This window comes from Stenella coeruleoalba (assembly GCF_951394435.1).
Source record: "Stenella coeruleoalba genome assembly, chromosome: 5".
Classification (NCBI taxonomy): Eukaryota; Metazoa; Chordata; class Mammalia; order Artiodactyla; family Delphinidae; genus Stenella; species Stenella coeruleoalba.
This window is the reverse complement of record NC_137150.1, coordinates 141,293,574-141,317,393: the sequence shown is the minus strand read 5'-3', so window position 1 is coordinate 141,317,393 and position 23,820 is coordinate 141,293,574. Positions and strand designations below refer to the sequence as shown.

General features: G+C 48.6%; 1 protein-coding gene across 1 annotated transcript; it reads left to right on the top strand.

The window, feature by feature from the left end:
* Positions 1-9,826: 9,826 nt before the first annotated feature.
* On the top strand, positions 9,827-23,213 carry RSPH1 (radial spoke head component 1; the record flags this gene model as incomplete). Its single annotated transcript, XM_079921473.1, has 9 exons — positions 9,827-9,880; positions 12,357-12,470; positions 12,573-12,678; positions 14,713-14,803; positions 15,521-15,656; positions 19,176-19,247; positions 21,293-21,449; positions 22,215-22,358; positions 23,161-23,213. 9 exons carry the CDS (start codon positions 9,827-9,829, stop codon positions 23,211-23,213), a joined length of 927 nt encoding a protein of 308 aa, XP_079777599.1.
* Positions 23,214-23,820: the final 607 nt, after the last annotated feature.

Here is a 23,820-nt window from a genome sequence, read left to right as displayed (position 1 = left end):
GGTGTTTTGGGGAAATGGAGAGGGTTCCGGGGAACTATTGGGAACCCTGGGGAGGGGACAGCAGGTGTGGCCTGGAGACAAGACAGAGGGTCATGAGACAATGAACTTCTCTCAGCGCCCATCTGAGAGGTGGTGGAAGCGTGTCCGTGAGCCCCAGCGGCGCTGAGAGAGGACAGACAGGTGGACAGCTCCACTTGGAAGGGTTGGCTTTCGCGGCCCCCAACTCGCAGGGAAGACTCACTCCTGTTCCCTGGTCTTAAGAAAGAGGTAACTCTGACACCTGCTGGAGGGTTGGGTCATCCATGGTAGAGAGGCACTAGGAATGCAAACCTACTACGCGCAAACAAGCTCTGTGCTAGTGCTGGGCATTGCAAGGAGAAATAAGACTGGAGAAAAGGACCTTCTGCCCAGAAGCTCTGTCTCTGCAGGAAAACCACCAGGCGTGTGCATCCAGGGTGGAGCAGACATTGCCTGGGGAGGGCGGAAGCGGGCCGATGGCTCCCTGTAGGGAGCTTTGAGGATACTGGGCTTCAGAGCTAGCGAAAATGCCTCCAGCTTAGAAAGCAGAAAAGCATGAAATATTATTAGAGAGAGAAGGAAACGGAACGCGTTTCCTGACCGTGAAGGCGTTTCATTTTATCTCCACTGATCAAAAAGCAAGAATTTTAGCAGTATGGGGCGCTCAACCGGTGAGCCGGGGAGATTTTTGGTTCCATTGCTAATGTTGTTGGTAAAGAACCGAATGAAGAGCCTCGCACTAGAAGCACATCTTGTATTCCAGGGAGACAAGAGTCCACACACCAAGGAGCCGTAGCCTGACCAAGGATGGAGGAGCAGGTCTGCACTTAGAACTATCCTCGGGGATGTCAGAGAGCTAGATCTCGTCTGCAGAGCAAGAGGTCTAAGCTGGACAGTACAGTCGCGGTGCACTCATCGTCTTTGGAAACGTGGAGAAAAGGCTAAGAGTGGGAAGCAGTTGCCTCTGGGCTGTGAGAAGAGGCACAAAAAGGACAAAGCTGTGTATTTTCAAACAATAAAAATAAACGTTAATGTTAAAAAAAAAAAAGATAGAACGACGTGCTTAGCCTAGGCAGCGGCTTGTTAGCGGTAGGATTTTAGACCCCGTGATACCCAAGGTGGGACGCATTTGGGGGAGAGGAGCTTTGTGAGTCCGATGATAACACCTAACACTTGAGGCATCTGCCATTTGCGAGGGCGGTCCTTGGCGAACTGCTCGTGGAAGACAGGTGGGCAAAGGTCCCTGCTTCCAGGGCCCTGGCAGTTTTTCCAGTTGAGCGCTTTCTTGCTTTTCTTCTGTATTGGGGTGAGGGGAGTGGTCGCTGGAGGGCGCCCGAGAGCCTTGGGCGTAGCTGGACCCTGACTCCAGCGGGGCTGCTAGAGAGGCTGGCACCGGATGCAGGGACTGTTGCTGCCATCGGCCAAGTGTTCCTGGCAGCGGAGCTCCCCTCTGGAGCTCACGTGTTGCCCGAGCCCATGCGCTGTAAATTCCTCCTAGTTTTAAGCCTATAAGGTCATAGCAGGTCGGGGAAAGGGAAATAGGAAACCGGTCCATCAACTAGGGAGTCACCCCTCAGCTGAGCTAGTGCAGATAAATAGGATAACCAAGTTGGAATATTTTTATACGGTCTCCAGCAAGGCTCAGTACTTTTCAGCCTAGGTGTGGTTTGGTAAAATACGTGTTATAAACCAAGGGACTGTACTTTAAAGGTCCCTCTGGGCCTGTACATACAGACAAGCAGGTACGCCAGAGCCACAGAGGACAGGCCAGCACCCAGAGCTGAGAAAGGACCCCTCAGGGGGTCATCCCAGAGCAGGGGGGAATGAGGTACCCAGAAAAGACACCTGAAACGGTATTTTCTTAGTAACACAATGGAGTACAATTTCCTTAGGTAACGCCCCCTACATCCTTCAAACTTGTATTAAACATTCCCATTCATTCTTTTATCAAATCTTGATTGAGTCAAGATAATTTTGGTATATCCTTAAGGTGACATACTTTTCAATCTTTTAAACACTTTTGAAGAAGTTTGGACATGTCACCCCATAATGGTAAGTGATAAATAAAACGACTTCAATTAAGCACACACATTATATGTACCCATTCAAAAAGCCCGGGAGGACGCGCACCACATGCCAGCAGGGGCACCTCTCTCTGGGAGGTGGGGTTAGTGGTCCTCTTTACTTTCTTCTTTGTACTTTACTGTATTTCCCCAATTTGCCAAGAGCGTTTAGTAATTTTTAATAATCCGAGCCTAGGCTCTGCGCTAGACTGCAGGGGTCAAGGCCCTGGGACCCTTAGGGAGGCTGACCCCGAAACACAAGTCACAACTATGCAAGGAGGGCAACAGGCACAGCCAGAGGGATGGTCAGAGGGGCCTGAAGCAGCCGGCAAAGGCGTCCCCAGGAGGTGACATCTGGGTAAAGTTGAAGAACTATTCCCCAGGTAGAGAAACAAGACCCAGGTAGGTCTTGCATTTCAGAAAGAGAGCACGACATACACGCATCTCTGAGGGTGTCCTGGAGAAAAGTGATCTAAATAGTTAACAACAGCTAATGGAGATGGAGAACGAGCCTTAGGGAAAAGTGCTTATCTTCACAAATCATCAAGGAAGTACAAAGTAAAGGCACGGGGAGTCGCTGTTTTGCCCAGCAAATTAGCAAAGAAGAGAAATGACTTACAGCAGACCAGGCAGCGGCAGGAATCGGTCACTCTGCTGGAGGGAGCAGGCCCAGGCCGGCCGTTCTAAAAGGCAATGTGGTAGTAGGTATTTAGTCTTAAGGTTCCTTCCCACCGGCCCAGTAACTCTTCATTCTCTATAACCAAATCCTACAGAGTCGGATTTGAGGTGTGGACAGAGATCTCTGCACTCAGATGTCCGTGGTGATTCTCTTTATTTCTTCATTCATTTCTTTATCTGGGGAAGTAGGTTCCCGGGTATTTGTGTGTGACTTTGCTACATCACTGACACATATGAACGTGTATTCTTCTGTTTGCATCAAATATTGTACAATCAGTGAATTAAAAATGTGAGTTCAACTTACACATTACGTTTCTCCAGCATCTGCCGTTTCCAGAGCATTCTCATCCTCACCGTCTTATTTGGTCCTTACGACCTCCTGAAGGTTGGGTAGGGTGAGCCCGACTCTGGGAAGAGCGGCCTGCAGCCTCCCCACCCGCTCCTTGCTCAGAGAAGCTGCTCCATCCTTAGGCCTAGAAGGTGCAGCCCCTTGTACCATGGGCTCTCCCACCACCTCTACCACTGGCCAGAGCAAGGTGACAGGTAATATCAAACACAGAAGCAACCTTCCTATCCACTAGTCGGAAAGGACATCCATTCTAGGTTGAGGCGCTAACATGTAGTCATCAGATATCATAGTTTGGGTAATTTTTTAAATAGCATGGATTAATGTCAAGCTTGCCCCAAATGGGTCTGTACTTTTTCTTCCCTCATTTCCTCATAACCCCTAGTATATGACCAGGGGCCCAGCACACACTAAGACATAGTTATTTACCTGACATACTGAGAGAGCCCCTGGAAAATGGAATCTGATTTAAGGAGAATAAAAAAAACAAGATAGAAGAAAAAAAGAATGAGAAATTGATATACTTTACCTTTTTTTTTCTTTCCCAAGTGTTGCATAAAGTACAACTCTGTTACAAAATGCTACCTAACACCACGATCACAAGCTTCTTTGATTGAGGGCTTACTATGTGCCGGGCACTGCTATGGAGGGGGGGGTGAGGGGAGCACAGGTGAGCACAGGTGAGCACAGTCTGTGCCCTCAAGTTGCTGCCTAACATAAACTCGAGCTGGCCCAACTTCCTGATGTCTCCTGGCTCCACCCTGCCTGACTGCATGAACCCGTCCGCCCACTGCTGCTGCTGAATTACTGAATAATCCCACTACCTGGATGGAAAAGAATTTACTTCCTTTCTGGACTATAGCATTCTCAATATCCTTCCATGAAACCGCATACCTCACGTAGGTGTGTAGGGGTGTGTGTATCTGTTTATTTCCTCCTTGTCAGTTGTCACTTTTATAAGAGACATAACATCAAACAGTTAAAAGAGTTCCTTTTACGTAAGAATCTACTCGTCAATATCTTTCTAGAAACTTCGGTCTCTTCCCATCCTCATGTGTATCAGTGCTAATGGATATAAGCATTAAACATAATCTGTTTTTCACAGACTAACTTCTGATTGTCACGATTACCGGGTTGAAACATCTTTGGCAATCTGATCCTCTCCGGGAAGACACAATTGAAAATGACCAAGACAACCTGACGTCAGAACTTCCCCAAAGACCCATGGATAGACAGAACGTGCTTGGTTACTATGTGAGTAACCACAGTGTAATTATTAACAATAATAGCTAACATTTACTAAGTGCGGAGTAACAATAATACAATTATTAGTAATAGCTAATATTTACTAGATGTTTTATTGTGTGCTAGGCCCGTGCTAAGCTCATTATAAACATCTTATTTAGACCTCACAACAGCCCTAAAAGGGCAGTGAACTATTACCTCCGTTTTACAGATGGGTAAATTGGCTTCAGAAAGAAGCAAACAGAGCTAGGATTTCAAACCTGGGTCTGACTCCTACCCACTAAATGCCATAAAAACTCCATTTTAAAAAAGAAGTTACAAGGCCTGTGTTTTTGTATCTACCTATAGATATACCTAAAAGTGTATGTTTATAATTGTGCGTATATATATATATATATACATATATATATATATATAAAATAGTTCCATTCTCAAGAACACAAGTATTTTAATAAACAACCACACATTTCCACACCGAAGATGGGCCTGAATTCCTTTTGTTGAAAGTCCCTCCTTTTTATCTGAGCAGTTTGTAAACAAACACAGAAACAACCCTGTTTGCACTTTGCCGACCCCCCTCTGCCTTGTCCTCCACGGTCCAGAAGGGACAGGCTCAGGGCCTCAGCCAGTCGCCATGGCAACGGCCAGGCAGCCCCGACCCAGCGCGGAGGTGGGTCAGAAAGCTGTGGAACACGGGAAGCGGACCCCCAGGAGGCCTCCAAGTCACCTTCCTCCCCCGGGGCGGTCCCACCGTAGAAGCCGAAGCCACTATCCCCAGCCCCTCTGGGCAGAACCACGGATCGGGTGTCCTTCACCCCTTCTTTTGGCGGAGATGGGAGAAGTAGAGAGAGGAGGGTCTCATTTATATTTAAGAAAAGCAAGAAGATAATTTCTGCCTGGGGGAATGGAGCTGGGAGGAACCGTGGCCCTTCACCTCCGCGGCTCACCTGAAGCCCTGCCGCCTCGCCCCTCCCTTCTCCACGGAGGGCTCATCTGCGCACGCTCCCTGCGGTGGGGGGGGAGGGGGAGGGGAGAGGATGGGAACCCCCTCCCGGGGGGTGATGGGAAGGGCCGGCTGGGGGAGTAGGGGAAGTGCCTCCCTGTCAAGGTTGAGAAGTAGGATTTCCTCCTTTTTCCAGTGAAGAAACTCCTCCTAGTGAGGCCTCACCTTTTTGTCTCCGGGAAAGGAGGATGAGCTATGCCACAGTTTCGCAGGCCTTCGGATTTTGAAATCGCTGCTTCTGTGATCACCAAGTACTTGCGTGTCACGTGGGGCTTAAGGGTCAGGGAGTTTGGGGCTGCCCGGCATCAGGCTGGCCGAATGAGGTCTTTCTGGACTACGCAGGTCTCATAGGGAGAGGGTAGGTGGGGCTTCCTACCTGCCGTGAGCGGGGAGCAGCCTCTTTCTGGAAGGAGTTTCTGGGCTCTGTGCTGCAGGAGGCTGGGAGGCCGGTCCTGGTGTTTACCTGATCTTGCCTTATTTGGACGATTGTTAAACCTGCAGGGTAATGAAATTACTATGGATTGACTGAAAGATTTGGTGGGTGGGGAGGATTCTGACTAATTTGCATAAGCCATAAATCCAGTTGTAAATTTTAGGATCTAATAATTCAATGGCTAGGCACCCAGCTGCTTATGATGTGATCCAGGGCAGGGTGTGCTTAAACCACTTTCTGAGTCTTTTAATCGAAGGCTCTTTGAGCCAGTGGTTCTCTGCTTGGTAGATGGTTAAAGTCACTCCCAGAAGAGCATAGTTATTCCTTTAAATCAGAGATCTGGGGGGGGACAGTAGAGTGTAGTGATTTACAGCAATAGCTTGGGTCAAATGGCATGATTTGAGTCCCACTGGCTGTGTGATTTTGAGCAATGTCTTTACCTCTCTGTGGCTCCGTTTCCTTAGCTGTACAATGGAGAAATGACAGTGAGGATTTGTTAAGATAATTCATATATAAAACTCTTCAAACACTGCCAGCACAGAGTCAGAACTTAGCAAACATTACTCACTGGCATTTTTAGAGAAAATTTGAAAACTGAATTCCTGACATTTATTTTTATATGCAAAAAAGCTAACATCTGGTTGCATATTCTTGATTGTATTACCATTCCAGATCTCTAATATTTAAAATATTTTGAGGTATTATTATAAAAAGACACACCCCACTGTAGTAAATGTGGCAACTGACAAGTATAAAGAAGAAAACCATAGTCATCGGTCCTTCTAAAGTCCCCACTTTTTCCCACAAGAAAAACTGTTAATTTGGGGTGTTTACAATCTTTTTCTCTTTGCAACTAACAAACAATATAATTGTAGGGTCTTGTGTGTTAATTTGCCTGTACATTGTTTCTTTTTTCGGTAAGTGATGCATTTGGGCCTGAGATGCGGTTGAGATTGCAACCTTCCATTATGCTATTGTTTCAGAGGGAAACGTTGGCATGCTGTGTGTCTTCTGGAAGATCTGTTGATTATTCAGCCATTCACCTCATGGATTTGGCCTTTGTGTTTCCTCAGGCACTGCTACCCTCCCCCATCTCCCCATCCCCCAGCAACATCACACGACACACCTGGGAGGGGGGGTGGGTGGGTGCGAGGAGAACTTTCTATTAAGGATATGTGATTTCTTTGTTAGATCTTCATTGATGGCATTATATAGCTATCATAATAAATAACGATACATTAATAAGGTACCATTTTTGATCCCCAGGGCAGCTCTTCGAGTTTGGAAGGGTTTATTCCCCTCAGTTTACAGAATAGGAAACTGAGGCTCAGGGCAGGTGAGTTGCCTGAGGTCACCAAAGCGAATAGGCCACGGGAACCCAGAATTTGACATTGGGCATTCTGGCTCTAGGGGAGTAATATTTCCACTAAATGATGATGACTTTAAGACCTGTTTTCCCTCCATTTAGATCAATTTTTTAAAATACTTAAATATTAGATTTAAATAAACAAAAAGTTGGGGTTATTGTTGAAGGTATTAAATCTCAAAAGCAGCTAAGAGCACCATACAATATTTAGATTTAAGATGAAACACAGTTATTTGTATAATTTGCAAAAACACGTTAAAATTAGATATACAAATGTACGATGGCCAAACCATATATAGAAATAGAACTCTGACCCACAAGTTGCAGCGACAAAGCCCAGGAAACCAACCCACTATCTACAGTAGCCATCGCAAGAAGCCAGCCTACTGTAGGCCAGACTGGCAGGAAGTCAGTCGCTAGTTCTACTAGCTGATCCACTAACAAACAATAACCCCTTTAACAATGGGCTCCAAATGGCCAGGACTTGATTATAACTGAGAGGCACCCTAATTTTTGCCCCCCCCTTCCCCCTTAGGACCAACCAGAGAAAGCTGAATTTTTACTGTAACCAAACACACGGGCTGTCTCGGTTCTCGTGAGCCCTCTGGCAGCTTTCCCACACCCACAGCCTGCAGTCAGGGCACCAACCCCTTTCCTTTTTCCCACTATAAAGCTTTCCCACTCCTCTGCCTGCCTTTGAGTCTCTGCCGAAATGCAAGTGATGGTGGCTGAGTCCCTTGCTATAGCAAGCCGCGAATAAATAGTCTTTGCTTGTTCTCATTGGGTGGTGTTTGTTTACTTCCACACACAAAACAGAGATTCTTTTAAGTAAAAGTGATAAAGGAGAAACATTTCCATCTCACCAGGGGATCTAAAGGCCCACATGGACTGGATTTCCGTGGCTTGGTTGAACATCCACTGTGTGCAGAACATGAGGTGCTGAGGGGGAAACGAAGATGAGGGCGGCATGGCTCCTGATACCCAGATGACCGTCACATGAGACAGAACTTGTCTTGTGTGTTTGATGAAGATGGCTAAAGGTACGATGGGAATTAAGAGAGACACAGTGAGCACAGCTAACTTGAAGGATCAATAGAAACTGGAGGAAGGTGTCCAACATTTAGAGCAGAAAGTTAAAAATACAGAGAAATATGGTTATTATATACTAATAAAAACTCACTACTTAAAATTAAATTTTGCATGTTGTCACACTCAGACCTTTAACATATATAGGTAGATGGATGGATGATAGCCAGATAGATGATACAGAGCTGAAGTGCTTTCCTCTTTCTCTAAGCCCCATTCCCCTCTTCCTCCACGAGGGCACCCTTATCATGAATTTGGAGCTTTTTCTGGAAGTGGTCTCTTATCCAGTCTTTGATGAATGGCTATGACTGTTGATAGGCAGGGCTGGGGGAAGGAAGACTTTCCAGGGAGGGTCTGGCACGGGCAGAGGCATAGAAGTGGGGAAGTGAAGGATGTACTTGGACAAGTGCCTGTGGTTTTCTTTTGTCTGAAGCATCTAAACCAGTATAAGAAGGGGATGGTGTGCTGTGAGGCTGAGAGGATGACTTAGGGCTTGAACATGGAGGGACTGAACGCCAGTGGATAAGGCTGGTCTGCATTTGGGCTTCGGAGTAGAGGAGGAACGTGAGGTGGTGAAGAGTACCAAAGGCTGGAGATAGAGAGGCTGAATTAGAGACCACTGCTAGAACTTACAGGCTGGGATCAGGGCTGGTGACAGACGAGTTGGGAAGGAGATCATGAGGGGCCCTGGGCAGGCCGAGGGTCAGATGACCGGAGGGAAGCTAGGAGGAGGGGCCCATTAACGAGTGGGAGTGAGTGTCCATGTGCAGGTGTATGTGTGCGCGTGTGAGTGACTGTCTAGGCGTGTGTGAGGGAGCGAGCTCCATATGGGAACCCCAGGGGGCTGGACTCACACCTAGGGTGGAGGAGAGGCGTCAAACCCTGACGGGCATCAGTGTAGATTGCATCTGCTAGTAGGTCGGAGCTGACTCCTTGAGTCAGGAGGAGATGTTTACAAACACGAGAAAAGATCTCGAAGAACACATCTCTGTGGACCGCCAACACCGAAGGATCAGAAGAGAGCTCAGAAAGGTGAAGAGGGCCTGCCGAGGGATCCGAGGAACCAGTGGCCGGGGCTGGGAAGGGGCAGTGCCCAGCCCTAGGCAGGGGTGAAGGCCTCAAGAGGACTGGCCCGACGCGCTTCCTGCACCCCTCCTCGTTGCAGCATCACCCAGCAGCTGGTTAAACGGGGCAAGCCACGTGGTGTCCAGGTTAGCGAGCAGGTGGGTACCTAGTACGCCTCAGGCCCCGCCCCCTCCCTCCTCTTGCGCGACGATTGGCCGAGGCTCCCCTTCTCGTTGCTATGACAGCCCCCGAAGGCTGCCATTGGCTTCTCCCTACGCCTTCCCGCCCCAGGCCCCGCCTCTCTCCCGTCCCAAGCGGCGATTGGTGGATGCATCCCGTTGCTATGACAGCATGCGATGGTTAACAGTGACTCCTACCCCCACCTTTCGGCTTCTACGCCCCAGTTGGGAGGAAGGCGGGCCTGGCCGCGTCTCCGTGGCGACGGCGGACGCGGTGCAGGCAGCTGGTACCTACCGACTAGAAAGGCTCAGGCGGCAGCCGGGATCCAGACTGGGGCGGGATCATGTCGGACCTGGGCTCGGAAGAGTTGGAGGAGGAGGGAGAGAAATATCTTGGGGTGAGATCTCCGGGTAAGGGGGGGGGAGCTCCCAGGGGTGCGCGGACCCTTGGAAGCCGGTTTCGGAGAGTGGGGTGGCCTGGAGGCCAGCCACAGTCCCACTGGGAGGCCGAGCCAAGAGCAAGGACCACGCAGGCCACAGCGGGCGCTGCGTCCTGCAAGATGGCTGTGAAAGGTGAAACGTTATGACGTCCGCCTGCCGAATCCCTTCTCGCTCCCCCCTCCACCAATTCCTCCTATCGTTAAAGGCAAAGATTTCCAAATCCAAGGCTTTGGAAGCGTCCTCTTCCCTGCTGTCACCCTTCATCGAGGCAGTTTCCTTGGATGGCTGGGTCATCCCAAGCTACCATACTATTCTTGAATGTATTTTTGTATATTATTCTGAAACTATTTCTGTAATGGAGCCTGGCTCCTCAGGATTAAAGGAAGATGGAGGAAAGCTGCTTCCTGGCAGCCTTCAAGAAATGCTAAGGCGGTCCCAGGCTCAGCGAAGGCTTCCGGAAGTATCACCATACAGGCCTGTAATCACATGTGCTTTCTTCACTCTTGTTGGAAATGACCCGGGTCGTTGGAAATATTTCCTGGTTTAGACAGCGGAGAGGAGGTAAGGGATGCACATTCAGTGATGCGAGCTGGGCTCCATGTGGGCGTATTTGTGCTGCCCGAAGCCAGAGGGTGACTATTGCCTGGCTGGCAGGTCGGGAACCTCATCCGCTGTGTGTGTGCAGGGTACAGAGTTGAAATAGTTTCAGAATTACCTGAAAAATCTAGCACCCCTGCTGAGATAGGTGTGCTTGCTCAGACCTTTTTTACTAGCTCTGCACACCCATCTTCCAGCTTCTGCCTGATTTGCTGCTCAAGACAAGCACCTCTGTGCACTGGAGCCACCTGGCCAGCAGGGAGCGGCGGAAGTGCCTAGGATGTACGCATCCCGGGACAGCCAGCAGCTAGTGCTAAAAGGCAGGACAGACTGCAGGGATCTACACTCCAGAACCCCCTGTGCGATGAGGCTGAGTCTGGGACATCACCCGACATCACCCATGCTTGGCAGCCGCCTCTTTCACGTCTGTTTTCGCACCCCGTTTGCTGGTTTCTCCTGGGAGCACTTAAAAAAAAAAATCTCTCTCCAAGGTCTGCTTCTGGGGAACCCAAGCTACATCACCTTCCCAGTAAGCTTTCTAGTTCATCCCCTCAAATGGCCCTACCGATCTGTAACTTTTTAGTGTCCATAATTTTCAGGTTCGATTCACAGTTGGGGTCATGTTCAAGGGTTCTCTTCCTATTCAGGCACCCCAGCGTCTCAGTACTGGGTGTATCGAGAGGTCTTTGGGGCGGCAGGAGGAGCCTTTTGTACACTTTGACGTAGACTAACCCTGAAACAAGTTTGTAAGGTTATAAAATTCTGCGTTATAATCTGAGCATGAATTTCTGAGCCAAACAGTGCTAGAAAAGCACAAGAACTGCAAAAATGTTTGTTTCTGAAGCCCTTGACGGAACGTGTCTGAGCTTACGTGTAATGTCTATCCAGATCCAGCGCCATGGCAAGTCACTGCTCTACGCCATTTCATTTCATTGCTCCTCGCCATTTCATCATTCATTGTTTGCACTCTACGCTCATGTATTAGGTGCTTGAGAAACGTTTATTTCATGAAGGATGGAGACAATAGGGAAGCGACAAGCTTGTATTACGTTTTTTATTGATTTACTTTTAAGATAGATTAATTATCGATCTTAGCTATGAGCGTTGGAACCTTAAGTCTCTTGATGAGGAGTTTAAAAATAAGATAAACTAAATTGAGTTGGGAGACTCAAGTTGACAACTGAGCCCAGTTTATTCCTCAGCTCCCCCGCCCCTCTCCCACCATCCTTGAAGGTCAAAGCTGTCTTCGGGCCACAGTCACCCCAGGGATGATTTGCATTTTAAGTTCTGTATTATTGGAGGAAGGTGGGTTTAGGACATGTTCCACCCGCAAATGCTACTTCAAATGTGTTCCTATAAAGAACACAACTTGGTGCACCTCGCATTTTCCTCAAAATGGTCAGTTTTGTTTACAGTGTAAAGGATTATCATAATACATTGGAGGGAGAGAGTGAAAGTCCCACCATGGACAGGTGCCAGCTGTGTGACCCTGGACAGATGCTCCATGTCACCCAGGTGTGGTACCTACCTCACCTGTAAGACAAGGCCAAGGATTGGGAGGAGGCAATGGAATACTATTTATAAAATGCCTAACACATAGTTAGTGCTTTTATTTATTTTATTCATTTTTTAAAAAATTTATTTTGGCTGCGCTGGGTCTTCGTTTCAGCACGTGGGATCTTCCTTGCAGCATGCAGTGTCTAGTCCCCCAACCAGGGTTCAAACCCGGGTCCGCTGCTTTGGGAGCGCAGAGTCTTACCCACTGGACCACCAGGGAGGTCCCTTGTTAGTGCTTAATAAATGGTAACTGTGATCATCTTGTTTTCTTCGGTCCAGGAATACGAAGGGGAGCGGAATGAGGCCGGTGAGCGGCATGGACATGGGAAAGCGAGACTGCCCAATGGGGACACGTATGAAGGGAAATACGAATATGGTAAAAGGCACGGCCAGGTCAGAATCGGTGGCTTGAGTGGGTGGTTTACCCAATTTAATACTCTGTTAGCAATGATTAAATTCAGGACTGATATGAATTCTATAATCAATGTGTTTCAGGGGACCTACAAATTTAAAAGTGGTGCGCGGTACATTGGAGAATACGTTAAAAATAAAAAACACGGTCGAGGCACTTTTATCTATCCAGACGGATCAAGATATGAAGGTAAAGTATTACCACAAAGCAGACTTCCGTGTTGTGGAGGACTTGGGGTTGCTGAGACACACACGAAAGCTTCAAGTTCCCCAGTCATTCAACAAATACGATCTATGTTCCTGTGTTCACAGGGTTAATGCAGAAAGCAGAGAGCCTTGTAATTAGTGAACGGATCCACAGGGGGACATGTGACTGTCCCTGTGGCCTGCACATTCCCTCCTGGGGGCCCATGCGCTGAGAGAGGCTGCTGGGCGAGCACGGACCTCGGGGGGTGGGTTGGACCCAGGTCAACTGGTACTCAGTGGTAGAGTGTCCTTGGAGCTGTTCTTGCTGTCTTCCATTGCTGACCAGCCCCTCTTCTGATGAGCACGCTGTTGGTTTAGATGGTGGTTCCTTCACGAAGGCTTCTGATCTGGGAGGCGTTCTGCCTCGTTAAAGTGGCGTCCTTACCTCTGCCGCAGTGTGTTACGTGCCAGTGTTATGTGGCTCAGGAACTCTTGTCCCCCTATTTCCAAGAACCGCACTGCCGCCCCACCCACCATTGTCACCTGGTGTGACGACAGTGTGACGTCTCACCCCAAAGACCGGTGAAGGCCGTTCCTAACCCAGGGAGAGAGACGCGCGGGGGTGGGCTGTGAGCCTCGCCAACGGTGTGCAAAGGTTATGTTCTGGGCTGCTTTTCTGGGAAGTTATCAAGTTTTCATCAGATTTCCAAAAAGGTCTGTGAGCCCAACCCTGGAACTGGTGTGACAGTAGGTGTGACCTGGTTCAGGGGACCCCATCCCTCCCTGCCTCAGCCTTCTGCCCTGCAGTGCGAGGATCAGAGGAGTGAACACACGTGAGATGCTCAGAACCAGACCTGACGGATCGTATGTGTTCAGTAAACGTCGGGGGGCCACAGTGCAGCTTGTGCGATAGCGGCGCTTCTTACCACGGATTCCACCCTCTGAGGGTGTGGGCTGGAGCTGCGGGTCTGGTGGCCACATAAAACCAGAACCGAGGCATCCTCAAACAGGGCTTCTGCTGGAGTCCGACACCTGGGTGGACAGTGTCACTGCTGTTCCTACTAGAGATGGAATTTCTCTTTGGTTTTGTTTCGTAAATCTTAGAAGCCTGGCTCCAGACGTAGGACCCATCTGCTTTTTAAATCAACTTGACACCATCTAATTTAGGATTTAATTCTTTCCAGATTCTGATGAACCTAATCTCATTATTGTCATCTTGAGTTCAGCGTGGATGTTAATCTAATTTGAACAACGTATCTATTTATATATATTATATATGTGATGTATAAGAAGATATATGCATATGTGGAGATACACATATACGCGCTCAGAGTAGGGGGTTGAAGGAATTTTTACTGCGAAGGTTATTAGCTAACATATAAAACGCCTTTGGAGGCAGTTGTAAGTTGTCGTGTCCCCTTATGGTTTTGTACCTTAATGGGTGCAGGGCGCAGTCACTGCCCAGGGGTTTCCTCTCTGAGGTCGGAGGCTAAGTACTCATTTTAGCTCAGTAAGTCCACAGTCTTCCGGCCCAAAGCCCACGTTAACGTGGGACTTCTTCGCCGCTGCTTTGGCCGAAAGGGGCGCAGACCGGCTCGCAGCCACTTGGCAAGGATGCCTAACACAGGTGTGGGGGGGGGGGCGGCCCCAGGCGCCGGAGCAGGTGCGAGGTGGGAAACAGATGGAAATGCCGGCAAGTGGCTGAGAATAGACCACCGAGGCTTCAAGTTGTTGCTGGATCACTGAACGCGCACGAGGCAGCAGGGGTGTGGAGCTGGGGCCACTGTCCATAGGGCAGCAAACCCTGGCTTGAAGCCTTGCTGTGCCGCCGGCCAAGTGGGAAAAAGTGGCCCAGTACATACACCTGCCAGCCCGTCCCCCCAGAGGCCCGGCTCAGCCTCCCTCCGCCGGCTCCCCACTCCAGGTGTCCATCGGTCCGGCCGAGAGGCAGGGATGGAGGGGGGTCAGAGTGGGCAGGGACAGCGGTGAAGGGCGGAGCTGTTTCCTCCTGACCCCTGCTTTTGTGTGGCCCTTCCAGGGGAGTGGGCGGACGACCTGAGGCATGGCCACGGCGTGTACTACTACGTCAACAATGACAGCTACACCGGGGAGTGGTTTGCTCACCAAAGGTTCGGTTCTCCCCCTGGGCCCGCAGATCAGTTCACGTCATGAGCACATGACGGTGACTAAGCAACAGAATCATGACTGGAGAGCCCGCTGGCCAGCTCTGCCCCATGGTTCATGGCTTTAAGGCCAGCGTGGGGGCAACGTACTGCTGCGCGGCTGCAGGTTCCCGGGAACCCACCCAAGGGCCCCAGGCCGCGGAGGGCACAGGAGAACCTTCTGGGCGCTGAGTTGCAGCTCCCAGGAGCCCTGCCTTTTCCACGCGCCAGCCAGCTGGTAGGCAGGAGGCCGCCGCTGTGCAGCAGGGATGCCTGCTCTCAGCTGGGACCGCGAGCAGGAGGTGTGCTTCGATTGGGCCCAGATATAGAAGCCACTTGTGAGCGCACCTCAGCCTAGGCCCCCCTTGATTCAAATGTGTGTCTCAGGGCTTCCCTGGTGGCGCAGTGGTTGAGAGTCCGCCTGCCGATGCAGGGGACACGGGTTCGTGCCCCGGTCTGGGAAGATCCCACGTGCCGCGGAGCGGCTGGGCCCGTGAGCCATGGCCGCTGAGCCTGCGCGTCCGGAGCCTGTGCTCCGCAACAGGAGAGGCCACAGCAGTGAGAGGCCCGCGTACCGCAAAAAAAAAAAAAAAAAAAAAAAAAAAAAAAATTGTGTGTCTCATAAACCTGGAAGGGTTTTCACTGCAACGGAACCGAGTGCATCGCGGTCCTCATCTTCATCAGGCACGGGCAAGGCACCTACTTCTACGCGGAGACGGGCAGCAAGTACGTGGGTACCTGGGTGAACGGCCAGCAGAAGGGCACGGCCGAGCTCATCCACCTGAACCACAAGTACCAGGGCAAGTTCTTGAACAAAAATGTAAGTCAGCGGGCAGCGATGTTTGCCAATGAAATAAGCAACGCCCTCCTCCCCGAGCCTGTGTAAATGTGTGAGCAGAAAATAGGACAAACCCAGGCAAACCCTCCCACCCCCTCCAGATAGGGAAACAGGGCAGCTGTGCTGAGCTCCGAGCCTCACTGATACCCACAGAGGGCAGGGCGGGGGCGGGGGCAGCTCAGCCAGTTTCTCTGCATCTCAGTAGCATCCATGCGTCTCCCAGCAGCGGGAATCATTATAGCACTGGGGGCATCTTGACCTTGGTCTCATGAGTAAATCGGATATGAAATACGTATTTGTCTGGAACGACTGAGCATTTCCTGCAGTTGAGCCTGTGGGTGTTTTGACTTTCTTTCCCCCGGGAGGCCCGCAGCCGGAGCCGCAGGGAGGAAGACCCACCAGGTCCTCCCTGGAGCCCCATGCCCACCCACCTGCTCCAGGTGGTGGTGGAACTGGAGGCCTTGGGTCTGAAGGTTTCCGGTTCGCAGTACCCGTGATGGGTCATTTCTGTTTGGAGGACTCTGTGGCCTTACCTGTCCTTGTTGCCCGAGCCCTGATGGGATGCAGAGAAACCCTGAATAATTTGAAACCTACCTACCACCCTGCATTTGCCATGTAGCCTTGATCAGGGGTTGAGCAGAAACTTTCCCCGAAGAAAGAGTTTGCTGAGCAAATGAAAGGTGTTAAGAGTTTGACAGAGGAACATCTAACTGATTTAATAAAGCAGCCTCAGACCCTTAAAACTCAGTTTTCATTTCCATATAATTCACACCCTAATCGCAGACTCTGCTTTTAGTCTTTGTAAGCGTAGGCACGTTCTCCTCAAATCTGTACGTGGAATACGTCACTCCCAGCAAAATCTCATGAGATAGTTTTCGGCACACGGAGGTGGGTGGAAGAAAGAGAATTTGATACGAGTTAATTGGGAGGAACCAATGAATGCTGCGAACCTAGACTCATCTGAGGAGTAAGAGCAGAGTGGGGCTTTGTTCTGCTAGTTAGAAAAAGACTTTAAAGTCGTGCCAGAGCGTAGTTCCAACCGTGAAACGCCCAGACTCTGGATCCCACCTGCCCACCTCAAGCATCGCAAAGGCACAGACTTACACGTACAGCTTATACAGAGTTACAGCATGGGGATTTTTTTTTTTTTTTTTTTTTTTTTGCGGTACGCGGGCCTCTCACTGTTGTGGCCTCTTCCGTTGCGGAGCACAGGCTCCGGACGCGCAGGCTCAGCAGCCATGGCTCACGGGCCCAGCCGCTCCGCGGCATGTGGGATCTTCCCGGATCGGGGCACGAACCCGTGTCCCCTGCATCGGCAGGCGGACTCTCAACCACTGCGCCACCAGGAAAGCCCAGCATGGGGATTTTAATTACATAAATAGAACCACATTATATCAGGACACAAAAATATACCCCCCAAAAAGCTATCTCTTTGTGTATTCAGAAGTTTTTATGTAGATTAGTTACTGGAATCGCGAAATCTACAAGTGTTGATACTTTAAATGATGATGGCTACTCTAATTGTCCTGAAAAGCTAAGCCAGTTTATACTCTGGTCAGCAGGCTATGGGAGTCTCTTCATCACTTCTTCCATCAACATTGGATAGTATTAGTCTTTAACATTTTCTTTTCAAATCTGGTGGGTAAAAAATGTTATCTCATAGTTTTAATGTGGAATTCCCTGATTCCCGGTGAGGCCCAGCACCTTTACACACTTTTATTGCTGGTTTGACTTTCTTCCTTCAGACAATTACCTGTTCACATCCTTGCTGACAAGTTATGAAAACACACTATAAATCTTCAATAATGAAAACAGTGTGATACTAGGATAGAGAAATATAGATCAGTGAAGCAGGTTAGAGAGTCCACAGACAGATCGAAGTATATAAAATAATTTAGCACTTGAAAGGATGTCATTTCCAGTTAAAAGGCATGGTGGGGAGAAGTCAAGAAATGGTGCTGGGAGGGCTTCCCTGGTGGCGCAGTGGTTGAGAGTCCGCCTGCCGATGCAGGGGACCCAGGTTCGTGCCCCGGTCCGGGAGGGTCCCGCATGCCGTGGAGCGGCTGGGCCCGTGAGCCATGGCCGCTGAGCCTGCGCGTCCGGAGCCTGTGCTCCGCAACGGGAGAGGCCACAACAGTGAGAGGCCTGCGTACCGCAAAAAAAAAAAAAAAAAAGAAATGGTGCTAGGACAGCTTGATGACCATTTGGGAGAAAAAATAAAACCAAAGTTTGTCCTCCAGCATGTAGAGGAAGATACTTACTAGAAGAAATAAAGATTTAAATGCAAACAAGAAAGTCACAGATAGAAGAATAAGTATTTATGACCTTTGGATTGAGGAAGAGGACTTTCTATACAAAAATAGAAAGGAAAACCCAAAAGGTTTCACTTGATAAAAATAAGCCAGTATAGATTAGAGAGCACCATAAAGAAAATGTAAAAGCTATCTGACAAAAGGGGTTGGGATATTTGTAACATTTAATTTGTAAAGCACTTAATCAACGTGATTTACATTTCAAAAATGTTGAAAAAAAATTCAGCCTTACTAATAACTTAAAAAGTGTGACTTCAAAGGATGAGGTCCTGTTTTTTACATGTATATAAAAAATGTAAAAGTATAACAAATGTTAAGCCCAGAAAAAATAAGGGTTTGCGGACGAGAGGCTCTTAAGTGCTGTTGTGGGAAAGAAAATTATTAGAGCCTTATTCCGGTTTAAAAAAAATATATATATATATAAATATAAATATAAATATATATATATATATATATATATATAAACACATACTTTTATCCAGAAATTCAACTTCTGAAAATTTACCCCGAGGAAAATGCCACGGGTGGACCTAAAGATTAAACTCAGAATATGTTCACCATAGCATTTTTTTGCCAAAGTATCAGCATACCAAATGTCAACAATAGTAGGTGAGTAAAACAGATTATGATTCTTTGACGAAATAACATACCAGGTTGACAACTGATGTTATGGAAGAATATCTGTGATATGGGAGGGCATTCATGCCCTATTTCTAAGTAAAGATAGAATAAGAGTCAGCACGTGTAGTTACGGTCAGATTTTTATTTAAAAAAAAAATCTCTGTATTAGAAATAAGGTTACAGAGACTACATCAAAATATTAGTAGTTCTAACACAATATTGTAAATCAACTATATTTAGGTAAAATTTAAAAAAATATCAATAGTACTATTTTTAGCTAGTTTGACTGTATAGGTCAACTAAGTGAAATTTTTGTCATAAATACATTACTTTTATAAAGAGATAAAATGTAGTTAAAGTTTTTTTTTAAAACAAACAAAAGGGGGCCTATACTTTGCATTCCATTAGCCATTAGTTCACAAAAGCATCTTTAATCCATACTGAATTTTCCCCAGTTCCATGATTCGGGGTAGGTTTTATGAAAGTCACATTTATAAAGCATTTTGTACTTTCTACTGGGTGTTGACGCTCAAGAGTGAAGTATTTCTTGGTTTCTCTTTGCTCGTAGCCCGTTGGCCCTGGAAAGTACGTGTTTGATATTGGCTGTGAACAGCACGGGGAATATCGCTTAACAGATGTGGTAGGTTGCAGAGTCTATATCACTCCTGCGTTCATAGGCAAACGAGCTGCTTGGTGATACGGATCCTACAGATCTGCGTGGGGACCAATTGCCCTAAGGGAGTATAGGAAAGGGGATTGGGCAGAAGGGGAAGCTGGGTTCTGACGGGACCCCATGGGAGCTCTGAAATGGGATGACCCTTCAAAGTGTCCTGAATGGAGGCCAGGACCTGTGACCCACGTGTGGACCAGTCACCGGCTGTGGGCTGCCCGTGGACAGGGGCATGAAACCTGGACAATGTGGCCTCCTTTGATGGAGGGCAGTTCCTGGGAGGAACTCTGTTATGAGCAACCAGCTGCCAACACGCCCAGCAGCTGGAGGAGTGAGCGCCTGAAGCGGGGGGTGGGGTGGGGGTGGGGTGGGGGGGTGGATCACATGATCACACAGGAGCCAATGAGAGAGCAGACACCCTTGGGGGCGGTTCTCAAAGGCAGTCCCTGCTGCAGCTCTGGCCCTACCTGGGAATCTGTTTGAAATGAAGAGTTTTGGGCCCCACCCCATTCTTCCTGAATCAGAAACTCAGGCTGGGACCAGCGATCTGGACTTCAACAACCCCTCCACGGGATTCTGGTGCAGTTCAAGTTTAAGCACCACTGTCCTGGAGAAACTCAGACATTTGGACACGGAGGAAAGCAGTGTATTTCTGAGTGACTCAACGGAAGTAATAGGCAGGGGTCTGTCACTCTTTGTCACAGGTGTTATCATCTTTGCGACAGTGAAGTTTTCCATATTTATAGATTGATGTTCAATCTTTGGAGTTTTGTGATAGTTACAAAACTGAGAAGTAGACCAATATGCTTGGTAAGATTGCCACGTGTTGGCTGTTAACCTTTGTTGGAATTATTCATTATTATAAATTATTCCACGTTTGGAACTGATGAACTTTGTCTACTTCCACTGCATTTTATTTTTCTCTCCATAACCCTTGAGACGAGAGCTTCAGGGTTTATGCCCTTCCATGTCATTCCATGGATGTCTTCGTGTGTTTTTAGGCTTTTTCTTACAGTGATGTTGATACCGAAACGTGGCCTCTGTACACCTGTGCTGAATCAAATCTCAGAGGCAGAGTTTTGGGTGAAGCAGAAAAGAACAGCTTTATTGCTTTGCCAGGCAAAGGGGGACACAGTGGGCTAATGCCCTCAAAACTGTGTGTCCCAACTTGGTGGAATTTGGTGAGGAATTTCATAGCAATGGTTCAAGGGTGGGGTTGCTGATAAGGATTAGGGTGTGTGCAGGACCTGCGCTCCTTTAATCTGGCCTCAGGTGGTCTCTTGATGAGCTTCTCAAGGTTATCAAACTGTGACCTTCTCTCTGGAATGAACAATGTTTCGTCAAGGAGTGATGAAACATTCCAGTTTCATCAAATGCACATCTTCAGATGAACATCTTCCATTTCTTGGGGGTTTTAGTTCTGCAGAAGAGCTCAGAGACATTGTTTTGTGTATCCCTTGAGGCAGAACGAGGACCCTGCCCCAAGGCTGCACCACTGTTTCTTGGTTCCTCCCCTCTTATCTCTGCATCCCCTCCCTTTCCTGATTAGTAACCGCTTGAACCTGCCCTTTGGAACTCAGGGAAGGTCATGGAGGCTGGGGCCTATTCCCTAAAACAAGAAACGGGGCACACAAAGGCTTTGGTGTCCAGGAGCCCCACGAGGTCCTGCTCAGTTTCAGTGTTTGTTCTGTTATGTTTAAAGAATCTTAGAGCTGAAATGTGGCTGAGCGGCTGCAAAGGGCGCTTAGTCCTGGTCATTTCTTAACTGGGAAGCGTTACGTCTTTTGTGCCGTCAGCAGAATGAGTACAGGAACTGCGTTGCCCTCACCTTCGTGTCTCATCCTCGTTCTTTCAAGATTCATTTTCAGCCCTTGGACTATACTACGGAGGGTTGGCAATTACTCTGATCACTGGATCCTGTTATAAAAATGCCCCAATGCAATTCAAAACCTGTCCCGTCTCCCCTCACTTTAAATGTCCCATGCATGTTGGTCAAGTTACATTTTTTAACTTAGGAAAGAGGAGAAGAGGATGAGGAGGAGACACCGGTAACTGTCGTTCCAAAATGGAAAGTGACCAAAATCACAGAATTGGCCTTGTGGACCCCGCCCCACCCCCAGGAGCAGCCCGCTGCGGATGGACCAAGCCAGGGCGAGGCCCCAGGAGCTGAGGGTATATGGAGGCCCTGGGGGGCAGATGGAGTAGGGCTCCCCGGGAAGCAGGCTCTGAGTCCCTCCCCTTGGTCAGTGATTGGGTGGGTGTGACCTGGGCAAGGCTCCGACAGCAGCTGGGATGACAGGTCCTTCCTAAAGGGGATCTGGACAGTGTTTCTCTGTGACCCTCGCTGGGGGCTTCCTAAGAAGTCCTCAGGGGGCTGTGGAGTGTCGAAGGTAGGTTACACTGGGCAGGAGCCCTTCTGTTGCAAGTGATTGAAGACCAGTTCCAATTGGCCTAAGTGGAAAAATACTGATACTAATTCATTGGTTCATACAACTGGAGCGGTGGGGGGGTGAGAGCCTCAGGTGTGGCTGGATCAGGGCTCCGCGCCCGGATGTCCTCTCTCCTGTGCACTGGCTCTGCTTGCCAGCATCCTCTTCCCTTTGGCGACCAAAGCTCAGTGACTTTATCAGATTGCCACCCAATCCGCTCAAGAACCCTAGGGAACAGAGAGCTTCTCTCTCCAAATGCTCATCAAAACCCTTGGGATATATATTGTATACTTAAAATAAAAAGCCCTTGGGAATTAGCGCTTCAGAGCAGTGATGCCCATCCCTGAGCCTATCACTGTGATGGGGATGAGGGAGCAGATGCCAGGCCTGGGTGGAGCTGTGACTCTGAGTTAGGGGGTGGTCCCCTGATGGAGAAGCGGGCACTGCTGTCAGCAGGGTGGGTGTGGCAAGGCGTCTGCTGATACCGGTTCCCTTTGTTCCATCTCAGACGGGGGAGAGCCGGTGGAGGAGGTCCAGCCTCTGACCGACGACATGTCAGAGGGGGAATTAGATTCAGTGCATCCTGGAGAGGAGGAGGGAGACGCCAGCAGGGAGGACGGAGAGGAATTCCACTACGACAGCTTAGAGCAGGGTGAGCCTGCGCTCTGGGGGCCAGGAGGGCGGGAGGGAAGGAGGCACCAGGCACGCCGGGGTGGGCGCAGGGTTTTCTCTGCCTTTGACCGAGGCCGTCCTTGGGCCAGACCTGAGGGATGGGACATCTCAGAGGACCTGCCCTGGGAATGTCGCTCCTTCTTAGGTGTCCTGGTAGGGACAGCCGTGCGATGCATGTTCTCTCTAACTGGGTCCTTGCTAATCTGCATTTCAGCAATACGGCATGCCTCGGGCTGCAGGTCCCAGTCGATCGATCCCACGGCTTCACTTTACTACATGCTTTTCACCTTTATAACGCTTTATAATAACGCACGTATAATAATATACAGCAAACACCTTCAAAATTTAAACCCTTTTACCATTTAATTTTTCAGCATTAATACACAAATGCTCTTACGGGGGTGTGGGAGGAGGGTGGGAAGCGTGGAGTACAGCTTCCACAGAGATCAGAGTTTCAACAGTGTTACTTATAATTATAGTCCAGCAATTTTATTCACTGATGAGTGCGCGCAGGCAAAAGATAATGCTGGACCTTACTCTCACTTACATGGATGTTCTTTGTCTTAGCATTTACTCTGAATAAACCTTTTGCTTAGTTTATTACTGGTACCAAAAGAAAAACTATAAAAGCCTGTATAAGATAAAATTTAACGTTCCATGATTTTGCCTGATAAATAGAAATGTTTAATATTTATAATACCTATTGCAAAAGATCTGCTAGCAAATCATGCATTTTTAAATAGAAAAAAGGTAACACACTCACATTTCCTTTTTCTTCCCAGGAAACGTTAATTTTGAAGAAGAGGAAGCCAGACAGCCAGAGCTGCTGGATTAAGATGAAGCAAAAGCCCGAGTGGTAGGAGGTTGAGTCTTAAAGATGCTTCTGTTACCAGGGTAGTTATTACTCATCTATCACTAATCTTTCTTACTTAGTTGTTTGTTAAGATGTTTTACAGTTGCAAATAAATTTCTTCATTATCCTTTGTTTATGAAATAGCCTCTGCTTCCAGTTCTTTAAAAGTTACCTGGTTGGGGCTTCCCTGGTTCCACAGTGGTAAAGAATCTGCCTGCCAATGCAGGGGACATGGGTTTGAGCCCTTGTCCAGGAAGATCCCACATGCTGCCGAGCAACTAAGCCTGTGCACCACAACTACGGAGCCTGTGTGCCACAATTAATGAAGCCCGCGTGCCTAGAGCCCGTGCTCCGCAACAAGAGAAGCCACCAGCCCCTGCTAGCCACAACTAGAGAAAGGCCGTGTGCAGCAATGAAGACCCAACGCAGCCAACAAAAAAAGTTACCAGGTTATTTTGCCATGATTTTTTTTAGTGCTGTTTTCTCCTAGGAGAAAGAAAAACATCATATGACTGTAACTCTGCTGAAGATGGTTAATGGAAATGGATTCTGGCTAAGTTAGCTGAGTGACTAGATAGTGAAGTCCCTC